This window comes from Halichoerus grypus, chromosome 10 (genome assembly GCF_964656455.1).
Source record: "Halichoerus grypus chromosome 10, mHalGry1.hap1.1, whole genome shotgun sequence".
NCBI classification, from domain to species: domain Eukaryota; kingdom Metazoa; phylum Chordata; class Mammalia; order Carnivora; family Phocidae; genus Halichoerus; species Halichoerus grypus.
In genome coordinates, this window is record NC_135721.1 from 21,613,939 (window position 1) to 21,626,083 (window position 12,145).

The 12,145-nt window shown below is 38.6% G+C and overlaps 2 protein-coding genes across 7 annotated transcripts in view; both read left to right on the forward strand.

Annotated features, from left to right (window-relative positions):
* Positions 1-234, forward strand: part of SPATA31H1 (SPATA31 subfamily H member 1) — a 32,080-nt gene extending 31,846 nt beyond the window's left edge. The window contains 1 exon segment of the mRNA XM_078057421.1: positions 1-234. Within this exon segment, the coding sequence (XP_077913547.1) occupies positions 1-234 (234 nt within the window).
* Positions 235-462: 228 nt separating this feature from the next.
* Positions 463-12,145, forward strand: part of ZNF512 (zinc finger protein 512) — a 31,402-nt gene continuing 19,719 nt past the window's right edge. For 3 of the 6 annotated variants that reach the window (XM_036090201.2, XM_078056117.1, XM_078056118.1), the window contains exons 1-4: positions 463-622; positions 1,145-1,203; positions 11,062-11,246; positions 11,905-12,000. In XM_036090201.2, coding sequence (XP_035946094.2) covers positions 593-622; positions 1,145-1,203; positions 11,062-11,246; positions 11,905-12,000 — 370 coding nt within the window. In that variant the 5' untranslated portion in view covers positions 463-592. Of the gene's footprint in view, positions 623-907; positions 1,036-1,144; positions 1,204-11,061; positions 11,247-11,904; positions 12,001-12,145 lie in introns of all 6 variants that reach the window. The other 3 variants (XM_078056120.1, XM_036090199.2, XM_036090203.2) reach the window with 3 other exon arrangements.

The following is a 12,145-nucleotide window of genomic DNA, read 5'->3' on the forward strand; positions in this document are numbered from 1 at the left end:
AAATACTCCAAAGCAGGGCAAGTTTAGAGGCCTGAAGCTAACAGACGAGAAGAGATTCGCCCCCATTATTCATTGACTGGCTCAAGTCTTCACCGAGCTGCCCCTTTCCTGGCTTCTTTCCTGCTCAGCCACTGCCTCCAATACCTGCATCCTCAGCAATCAAAGAGCCTCTATGCCTCTCTACCTGGTGGGGGGAGGGAGGGCGGGAATGGGTCTGAAATTTCTCTAAGATAAATAAAGGGGCAATAATTGATCTCCATCTAGAAAGACCACTCGTCGTGCTGGGTGGGGAATGGAGGGTGGAGGGATATTTGGTGTCGCGCAAACGGATGGAACGCGAGCAAGGGGTTCTGAGGGCATGATAAGGCTCCAAACCCCACCTACAGCCTCCCGGGGCGGGGTCTCAGAGGAGGGAGGCGTGTCACGTGACTCACTCCGGCCGCAGCCCCCTCGGAAGCTGCCAGGCGGAAGTAGACGTGCAGACCTGGGATCCGCGGCGCCGACTCCACATCCGGGAGAAGAGAGGAGAGCGGAAGTGGCGTTGGTCTGGCCGGAGCCCTTGGGTGGATTTGTTAGGCGTGGAGAGGGAGTGATGTCTTCCAGACTCGGTGCAGTACCCGCCGTGAGTTTCTCGGTTTGACCGTTATGCTTTAGGGGTAGCGCTGTGGAGCCCGCAACACGCGGTCCCTCGCTTTTGTCCCATGCTCAGAGTTGGTTTTATCAGAGCCCATCGTAGGCCCCACCCTTCTAGGTCAGATCTACCTGTCTCCCTTTTCCCCCCCACTTACCGCTGACTGTTCCCCGCTTCCTTGGACTCAGTTTCTCGCCATATTGCCCTTAGTTTCTATTCCTTTTATGTCCCCAGTACCTCCCATATCCGTTGTCCTCTCTTTTCGCCTCCCTTTAGAACCTTTATCTGGGACAGAGCTTTGGGAATGGTGGAGATGAAGACTGTGGTGTTGTCAGCTGCCTTAACTCTGTAGGAAGACAGGACGACACACTTTTCTTAAAAAGTCTTGCCTTTTTCCGTTTGAGGTAGTTGCCTGGGGAGAGCATCATTTCTTCTGGGCACAAGGGGATTCGTCTTTTTGTGGTCAGGGTTCAGAGGTCCCTAGCATTCACTCATGTGCTTGCGATTTGCTAGACTCCGGAACCCACATCCTTTAAGCAGCAGAGGAGCACGAAGATCGTGGGAGCTAAGAAGTAAGTGAGGTTTTCTGGGATCCATTTATAATCGTGTCGCCAGCGCTGTCCAGTAGAACTTCCTGTGATGATGAGAAAATGTTCTGTATCCGCACTGTCCAGGACCATAGCCACGTATGGCTTTTGAGCACTTGAAATGTGGCCAGTGTGATTGAGGAACTGAATTTTTAACTGTATTTAATCTTAAATTTAAATAGCCACCTGTAGCTAGTGCCTACGTGATTGGACAGTGCAGGTCTAAACCTAATATAGGGGAGAAGAACCTAGCTTGCAAAGAAAAGTACGAATTATATTAAAAATGGAACGTATGACTTAGTGTAGCCCCGCATGTCCTCAGACATCAAATATATACTCATGAATACATTGATGAACATGGGAAGGACTGATAAAAATGGCTGTAAGAAATCCTTTTATTTTCGGACTATTTGGCTTTAAGACTGGTTGTTTATTTCGTACACTGAATGTGCTAACCTTTTCCATATTAGAGATTCTTATTAACTAGATATTCATTGGAAGGAATTAATTCAGATAACATTTGCTGAGTATCTATTATGTGCAATATTAACACATCTGTTAGATAACAGACAAAAAAAACACAGAATAGTCTAAAAGGGGAGATAGGCAAGTACATCAACATGATTAGGTGTAAGTAAATATTTTTAAACAGGAATTTAATATAGCATTTGGGGGACAGGGGATGATAGTTCAGAAGGGAAGAGTTGCCAGAGCAAGTACTCCTACTAAACAGACTTGAAAGTCAAGGAATAATGCAGTTAGCCAGAGGAAAAGGTATTTTTTATAGAGAACAGAATGTGAACAGGTAAAAGCATTTAATGGAATAGCAAGTGGTTAATTGTTAAAAAATATAAAGATTAACAGGTCCTCATCTATTAATCTGAATCAGAATCATTGGAGTTAGGGCATAGGAATCCTTTTTAACTGACTTTGTAAGAGATTGTGAAGTTTGAGAACCATTGGTGAGAAGTGAGACTAGAAGAGACTAGAGGATGAAACCCTGGAGAACATCAGCATTTAAGGACTGGGTAGAATGAACAGAGGCTGCAAAGGAAACTGGGATGAACTGAAATAATTTTCTAATGAAGTCTAAGTAGTTGCACCTAGAGAATGAACTAGGGTCTCTGAAAGATTCTTGGTAGATCAGAAAGGAACTGAAAATTGGTCAGACTTTTCACTCTTGTGGTTAGAAGCTGAGGCCAAAAGGTGTGCCACAGACAACAAATTATAAAGTTACTACAGTTATGATCATATTGTTCAAACCAAAGTCTTTTTCTTGCCATATTTATGGAAAGGGAAGTTTGAGATTAATCTGGGTTTTTACAAGCAATCAAGTACCCTCATTTGACAAGTATTGTTTTTGTTGAGTCCTTTAAAAATGAAAGAGACCTATAGGGAGGGATTCCCTAACTACATTGATTTAATTTCCAAGATGTTAATCATACTGATTATATGAACTATTGATATTTATTTATTTATTTATTACTGTGCTTGTACTTACTCATGAGAGGGGATATGGGTATATCTGTGTCCTACACTGACAGTGAAGACATTCCTATGAGGATAGTTTACCAAGAGGAGTCACATGGGACTTGACTCTTAATGGCTTCTTGATACTATTAAGTCTTGCTAGTAGGCATTGTTCCCATTGTTTTGGATGGTGGGTTTTGGCCCTAGAGGCTTGCCAATTCCTATTAAAAATTTTTAAATACTTTTATTGAGGTATAATTGAAGTACAATAGACTGCATATTTATAGTGTACATATTTAAAGTATACAGTATGATCAACTTTGATGTATGTAAGTAACCATAACAGTGTCACCACAATCAAGATAACATTTCCATCCCTCTGAAAACATTTTTTGGGTTTCTTTGCAATCCATTCCTTCCTCTACTCCTGTTCCCAGACACCACTGACCTTTTTTCTTTCTAGGATTTTATATAAATGAAATCATGTAGTGTGTTCTCTTTTTGCATGATTTTTTTCACTCAAAATAATGATTTTGGATGAAAATTCATTTTTATTGCTGAACAAAATTTCATTATAGATAACATTATGATTTGTTTAGCCATCTACCTTGATGGATATTTGGGTTATTTTCTTTTTTTCTTTTTTTTTTTTAAAGATTTTATTTATTTATTTGAGAGAGAGAGAATGAGAGACAGAGAGCATGAGAGGGAGGAGGGTCAGAGGGAGAAGCAGACTCCCTGCCGAGCAGGGAGCCTGATGCGGGACTCGATCCTGGGACTCCAGGATCATGACCTGAGCCGAAGGCAGTCGCTTAACCAACTGAGCCACCCAGGCACCCTGGGTTATTTTCATTTTGAGGGTATTAAAATAAAGCTGTTATGAACATCCACGTAGAAGTCTGTGTAGAAAAATGTTTTGTTTTTTCTCTCGATAAATACCTAAGATGGTATTTATTTACTAAGATTTACCATCTTAGGTTGATTGGGTCTTATGTCAGGAGTATGTTTACCTTTTTAAGAAATTGCCTGTTTCCCAAGTTGGTAGTATTATTTTATATTCTTACCAGCAGTGTATGGGAATAAGTCTTTAATTTTAGTCAATTTTATGGGTATATAGTTGTGTTCCATTGTGATTTTAATTTGCATTTCCCTGACGAATAATGATGTAGAACTTCTGTTCATGTGCTTATTGGCCATTCATATATCATCTTCTGGGAAGTGCCTGTTCATATCTTTTGCCCATTTAAAAAAATTGAGTTGTTTGTCTTACTATGGAATTGTAGTATTTTTAAAAACTATATTCTGAATACAGTTCCTTTGTCTGATAGATGTGTCTTGAATATTTTCTTCCAATCTGATTTGCATTTCGTTTTCTTGATGGTGTGTTTGAAGACCAACAGTTTTGTTTATTTTTATTTTTATTTTTTAAAGATTTATTTATGTAGTTTAGAGAGAGGGGAAGGGCAGAGGGAGTGAAAGAATCCTGAAGCAGACTCCCTCCTGAACGTGGAGCAGCCCAACTTGGGGCTTGATCCCAGGACCCTGAGATCATGACCTGAGCTGAAGCCACTTAACTGACTGAGCCACCTGGGTGCCTTGAAGACCAACAGTTTTATATTCATCATTAAAAATGATTAAAATGTTATTTTTTCCTTTTATGTTTCTTATTTTTGTATTCTGTTTGAGAAAACTTTGCTATCCCTAACTGCAAAGATTTTCTCCTTTGTTTTTTTCTAGAAGTTTTCTAGGTTTTACATTTAGGTCTATTGACTTGGTTAGAGTTAATTTTTTTGTGGGTGGTGTGTTATAAGAGTCAATGTTAATTTCTTTTCATTTTGTATATCCTGTTTAAGACTTCCCTATTCAATTGCCTTGGCACCTTGGTCAGAAATTATTTGAACATATGTATGTGTGGGTCTGTTTCTGGACTCCTTATTCTGTTCCATTGATGTATATATCTGTCTTTTTGCCAATACTAAACTGTCTTGATACTGTGGGATTAGAGTAAATCTTGAAATCAGATAGGGTAAGTCATCTGACTCTCTTGTTCATTTTCAAAATTTGTTTAGTTATTCTAGGTTCTTTGTCTTTTTATATAAATTCTAGAATTAGTTTGTCAATTTCTATAAAAAGAAGCATGCTAGAGTATTGATCAGTATTGTATTGAATCAGTAGATCAATTTGGGGAGAATTGCCATTTTAACAATACCGAGTTTTCTGACTTAATGAGCATGCTATATTTTTCCATTTATTTAGATCCCTAACTTCTCTGTAAGTTTTCATTATAAAAATCTTGGTTATCTTTTGTTAGATTTGTTTTTAGGTGTTTTTTTATATTATTGTAAATGATATTATTTTTATAAGTTCATTTCTAGTTGCTTGTTGCTATTATCTCAGTCTAGCCACAGGGTTGTCAATTTTGTTGGTCTTTTCAAAGAACCAGATTTTCTCTGTTGTCTCTTCTAATTCATGACTTTCTCCTCTTCATTATATTTTTTCCTTCTGTTTATTTTGGATTTACTTTCCCCTTTTTAAGTTATCTTAAGATGAAATCTTGTCATTGATTATAGATCTAATTTTCTAATAGGAGTATTTAGAGCTGTGAGTTTCCTTCTAAGTACTTTTGGTTGCAATCCACAAGTTTTGATGTGTGTATTTTTGTTGTTATTCACTTCAGAATATTTTTGAATTTCTCTTGTGATTTCTTTTTGACCCATGAATTATTTACAAGTAGATTGCTTAATTTCCAGATTTATTTTTTATTTTAGATCTACTGTTCTTGACTTCTAATATAATTCTGATGTGGTCAGAGAATACATATATGATTTTCATCTTTTTTTTTTTTTTAAGATTTTATTTATTTATTTGACAGAGAGAGACACAGCGAGAGAGGGAACACAAGCAGGGGGAGTGGGAGAGGGAGAAGCAGGCTTCCCGTGGAGCAGAGAGCCCGATTTGGGGCTCAATCCCAGGACCCTGGGATCATGACCTGAGCCGAAGGCAGACTTTTAACGACTGAGCCACCCTGATTTTCATCTTTTTAAGTTTAAAGTTTATGGCCCAGCGTATACTCTGTCTTGTTGAATGCACAACGTCTACTTGAAAAGACTGTATCCTGTAGTTGTTGGTTGTAGTGTTCTATAAAGTGAATCTAGAGTAATTTAGCTGATAGTGTTGTTCACATCTTTTGGGTCTTTACTGAATTTTTGTCTAGTTCTACCAATTCCTGAAAGGAGGAGGTCTTAAAATTTTCTACTAAGACTGTAGAATTGTTTGGTTTTTTGCTTTAATTCTATCAGTTTTGCTTTGTGTACTTTGAGCCTCTATTACTAGACACATGCAATGAGTAATTACGTCTTTGTGATGATTTGTTACTTTTATCATTATGGAGTGTCCCTTTATATCTCTGGTGATACTGTTGTCTTTTTTTTTTTTTTTTAAAGATTTATTTATTTGACAGAGAGAGAGAGCGAGAGAAGGAACACAAGCAGGGGGAGTGGGAGAGGGAGAAGCAGACTTCCCGCAGCGCAGGGAGCCCGATGTGGGGCTCAATCCCAGGACCCTGGGATCATGACCTGAGCCAAAGGCAGACGCTTAACGACTGAGCCACCCAGGCGCCCCTCTGGTGATACTCTTGTCTTAAAGTCTGTTTTATCTGGTATTAGAATAGCCACTCCAGCCTTCTTGTGTTTGTCGATTGTGTGGTATAATTTTTTCATCCATTTATTTCCAATCTATATATGTCTTTATATTGAAAGTTTGGGGGCACCTGGCTGGCTCAGTCAGAAGAGCATTTGACTCTTGATCTTGGAGTCTGAGTTCAAGCCCCATATTGGGTATAGAGATTACTTAAATAAATAACAATTAAAAAAAAAAAAGAAAAGAAAGTGTGCCTCTTGTAGGCACAATATACAGTTAGTAGACCCTTGAACAACACAAGGGTTAGGGATGCTGACCCCCAACACAGTTGAAAATCCTCATATAACTTTTGACTTCCCCAAAACTTAACTACTAATAGCCTACTATTGGCTGGAAGCCTTACTGATAACATAAACAGTTGATTAACACATATTTTTTATGTTATATATTATATACTATGGTGTTCTTACAATAAAGTAAGCTAGAGGGAAGAAAATATTAAAATTACCAGGAAAAGACATTTACAATACTGTACTGTATTTATCGAAAAAAATCCATGTATAAATGGACACATATAGTTCAGACCCATGTTGTTCAAGGGTCAACTGTATTAGAGTATTGCTTTTTTATTCACTCTTGAACAGTCTTGGACTTTTTAACTGGAGTGTTGAGATCATAAACATATAAATTAATTATTGATATGGTTGGATTTAGGTCTGCCATTTTATTTTGTGTTTTCGTACCCAGTGTTATATCTTATTTTAAATTATTTGAATATTTGGTGTCCAATTTTAGTTTATTGATTTTTGAATCTCTCTTTTTCTTTTTCTTTTTTTTCTCTTTCTTTCTCTTGTGTGTAGTGGTTGCTTTAGGAAGTACAATATACATACCTATTGTTTCATAGGCTACTTAGAGTTAATATACTACCACTCTGCTTAAATGTAGATGCCTCACAACCATGTAGATTCCTTAACCCCCTGCCTGCTGACCATTAAGTTATAGCTGTCATATGTATCACATCTACATATATTGAAAACCTTACCAGATAATGTTAAAATTTTGTTTTAAAGAGGGTTTTGTTGTTGTTGTCATTGTCATTGTTAATATATTTACCCAGCTATTTACCATTTCTTTTGCTTTTTCTTCATTCCTAAAAATCCAAATTTCTCTCTGGTATCATTTTCCTTCATCATATCTGGAATAATTTCCATTAGCATTTCTCATAGAGCAGGTCTGCTGACAACAAATTTTCTTGTTTTTTTTTTTAATTTTTTTATCTGAAGAAGTATGTCTCAGGGATATTTTCACTGAGTATAGAATTTTAGATTGACAAATCTTTTGTCTCAGGATTTTAAAGATGTTACACTGTCTTCTGTTCTCCTTGGTTTCTGTTGATAATTCTGTGATCATTCAAACCATTGTTTTGTATATGTAACATGTCATTTTTTTCTAGCTGCTTTCTAGATTTTTCTCTTTTAATATTTGGTTTTGAACATTTTCATTAAGATGTGTCTAGGTGTGTTTTTCTTTGAGTTTATCCTATTGCATGTTTGTTGAGCTCCTGGAATCTGTAAATTTATGTCTCATTGAATTTGGGTGATTTTCCACCATTATTTTTTTCAAATGTATTTTTGTGCCACAGTCTCTTTTTCCTTTCCTACTGAGCCCATTCTGTTATTATTTTAAATACTGTATTTTTCAGTTCTAAAATTTCAATTAATTCTTTTTTATGGTTTCTTTTTTTCTGCTGAGAATTCCTACCTTTTCCTTCACTTCAAGTGTGTTTTCCTTTATTTCATGGAGCATATTTATAATAGCTGCTTTTTTTTTTTTTTTAAGATTTTATTTATTTGTCAGAGAGAGAGAGCACAAGCAGGGGGAGAGGCAGGCAGAGGGAGAAGCAAGCTCCCTGCTGAGCAAGGAGCCCGATGCAGGACTCAATTCTAGGACCCTGGGATCGTGATCTGAGCCAAAGGCAGACACTTAACCCACTGAGCCACCTAGGCGTCCCTGTAATAGCTGCTTTAAATCTTTGATAGTTCTGACATCTGGATCATCTTGGGGTTGACATTTGTTCATTATCTGTTCCTTTTGGAATTATGCACATTTTCCTGGTTCTTTGTGTGTTGCATAATTTTGGGATTTATTCCCAAGATTGTGAATGTTATTTGTATAGACGTTGGGTCTTTTTAGAATCTTCTGGGAGATCATTGCTGTTTTTATTTTAGCAAGTAACCTGCTTACTGTTCAGACCATAAGTTCTGTCTTGCCTTCTGAGGGCATTGGTTCAATCTTAGTTCCATTCTTTGAGTCTTTGCTATGTTGGTTTAGGTCTGTCTTGAATAGCTCAGGGGTTTGTCTAAGACTTTTCCAGGTGTTTCAAGTCTTGTTTCATTTCTTCAAGCTTTTGATACATTGGTTTGGGTCTGTCTTTTACTAGCAGCTCAGGGGTTAGTCTGAGACTTGTGCAGTTTGTTCAAATCTTATTTCATTTTTCGAAGCCTTTGCTAAGCTGGTTTGGGTATGCTGCGCACATGTAGTTCAGATTAAGCTGTGATTTGTGTGGATTCATACACAGAATTATGGGATCGCCTTCTTTGACTGTCTCTTATCCACAGTTCCCTCACACATTTTAGTCTATAGAGGCCCTTTTCCTGGTTTCTCTGGCCAATAAGATAGAGTTTCTATTGGAATTTAGGCTGCCCATGCTACTCTGCAAATGGGGCCCCCTTATTGCATTGCCACATGTGTGGGAAAGCAAACAAAATGGGGAAACACACCCCCTGTGAGTCACTTCTCCCAGTTTTGACTCCTCTCCACAATCCACCTGCTTTGTTTACTTTTCAGAGTCCAGGATTTTTAGTTGTAATCAGTGGGAGGGATGGGCTGTAGTGGCCTAATGTACCATGGCAGAATCAGGACTTTGCTGTATTAAATTTGTAATTTTGGATCTCATGTGCAGAGAATGGAAAATCATTCTTCCCTGTTCATAGCATACCGACATCATCAGTCCCTGTTGTTTTTTGTTTTCCCTGTTTCCATTTCCATTCCCTTCCAGAGAGAGCCATGTTAGCAAGTTTGATATTTGTCCTTAAATATTTATGAATCCTTGTAAAATAGCTAGTGTTGTTTACATGTATATTTGTTTTTAATTTACCAAATTGACATTAAGTCTTACTCTGTTTCTTCTTTTTTCTTTTAAAGATTTATTTATTTATTTCTGGGGAGAGAGAGAGTGTGTGTGTGGGTGTGCATGTGCACTCGGAGGAGGGGCAGAGGGAAAGGGAGAGAGAATCTCAAGCAGACTCAGAGCCTGATGCAGGGCTCGATCTCATAGCCCTGAGATCATGACCTGAGCCACTGAAACCAAGAGTTGGATGCTTAACTGACTGGGCCACCCAGGCACCCCTGTTTCTTTTTTCATTCAGTAGTATGCTTTTTGGTTATGTTCATGTCTCTATATGTAGAAACGGTTTATTGCTTCCAACAACTACATAGTATTCCATAGTAGGCATGTATCATATTTTACTTACATATTTTCTTAAGAATGGTCACCTGTGGGGGCACCTGGGTGGCTCAGTCCTTAAGCATCTGCCTTCGGCTCAGGTCATGATCCCAGGGTCCCTGCTCAGCAGGAAGCCTGCTTCTCCCTTTCCTGCTCCCCCCGCTTGTGTTCTCTCTCCCTCTGTCAAATAAATAAATAAAATCTTTAAAAAAAAAAAAAAAAGAATGGTCACCTGTGTTACTTCCATCTCCTTACCACAAACGTCTCTGTTATTCTTATCAGCTCTGCCACTAAATGTTATCTAGAATCTGCTAACTACAAAACCTTAGTTCAAGTCCTTATCATCTCTTTTCCATACTGTTAACAATAAGCTGCTAACCCTTCTCCCTTTATTCACTTTTCCTCCATGGGTCATATTCCATATAGCATCCAGAGTGACCTTTCTAAGCCATAAACCTAACGCAGGATCTCACACGGATCTTTAGCTGGAAAAGGGATGTCTCGAGGTCCTTGGACCACACTTTGAGAACTGCTCCTCTGTGCATTCTGAATGACCTAGAAGATACTTTGTAGTTACTGGGTAATGTTTGTTAACTACATACTGACTGGTCTTAGATTTGGGAATTTGGATCTAGCTGTATACCAGACTTCCCTGGCCAGCTTACCTCGGACAAGGTAGCAGCACCCTTCCTTTAACTATGGGAGCTAAGAATCATGTTGCCTAAATAAGACAGGACAGCCCTGACACCATGTTTAGGGAGGCAGCTAAGGGAGAGGGAAGATGGATCAGACTAGGGCCCTACAAATTGTTCTTTTCCTTCTTTGTTCTCAGGGATACTATTTAGTTACTGTCCCTCTGTCAGAGAAGTAGGGAGGCCTGGACATACCTGGTTACTGATCCAGGGGATCTTCTAAAGGATCATAGAACACCCTATTACTTTGACTACTTTCTTTTCTTTGATCAATCTAGGAAAGAATGCCTACTTGGGCTGCAGAGTGATCATTAATGTGGACTGCTTTCTCTTATTACAATGATGTATAATAATTTTATATGTTGCATTTGATCAACCATTGTAATTGTTAGATTACAATCTCAATTCTGTTTTTATTATCAGGCTTCTTAGTTTTTGCATAGGTAACTAACTTGTCTTCTTACGATATAAAATAATTAACAGGAACATTCCTTCAGATCCTCCTTTGTGGTATATATATTTGTGTCATATTAATAGCAGGACCCAGTGCTCCATAAAGGATAATAGTTTCCAGTACACTATTCCTCATGATGACTCCTTAAGTGGCTCATCGTCTGCTTCTTCATGTGAGCCAGTGAGTGATTTTCCACCGTCCTTCCGAAAATCGACCTACTGGATGAAGATGAGAAGGGTCAAGCCAGCTGCTGCTTCCCGTGTAGAAGGTACCACTATCTCCGTCTTATTTCAAAGGCAGAGCACTCTCTAGGTAGCTGTTGTAAATGGGTCTTAAAGTATTAAGGATCACATATGTGTATCTCACATTTGTGTTAGGCTGCCACATACTATTCAACTTTGTGAACTTCCCTTCTATTTTAGAGTGAAATTCTGCTGATCTTCACTCCTCTAGATTTGGCTGTTTTCAGCCTTTCCTCTTCACAAGATTTGAACTTCTTTCGCATTGTTGCAGTTTGGTCCTCTGTTGAAGTTTAGGGGCTGGTGTAAGAGTGATTCTGGGTGTAATAGTCTTGGTGGGCGTAGTCTCAAGGGTCCTTAGTAGCCCTTTATCTGGAACAATTCTTCTACTTCAGTGTTAGCCTTGAATCAAGATCAAAGAAGCACATTGCCTGAAGGCTCGCATTACTCATAGGGAACAATTGATCACTTGGGTGGAGAACAGTAAAAAGGGAAAAGCGGAGGTTGAGTGAGTTAGTGAAGTTTACCAACTTGCCTAAAAATGTCAAAACACTTCTGTGAGCCTTGTGCTCACTGATGATCTTTCTCAATGATGATCTTGTGAATGATGGTTTGAAGGCAGGCCGAGATGTTCACTTGTAAGCCATACTGAGGGTTTTGTTTGTTTCTTTTTGTACGGTATTTCAGGGTCAGGTGGAGTATCAACCAAAGGCAAAAGGAAACCCAGGCAGGAAGAAGATGAAGACTATCGAGAATTTCCTCAGAAGAAGCATAAGCTTTATGGTAAGGGAGTAACTTTGCTCATTCTCTTTTCTTGGGTGCCTGGGCTTTATTCTTTAGAGGTACAAGAGAGATCTTAGGTTTTGACCCTTGAAGCACTGTTGAGCCCTTTCATTTTTTGGCTCGAATGGCTTCCATCCTGCCTGAC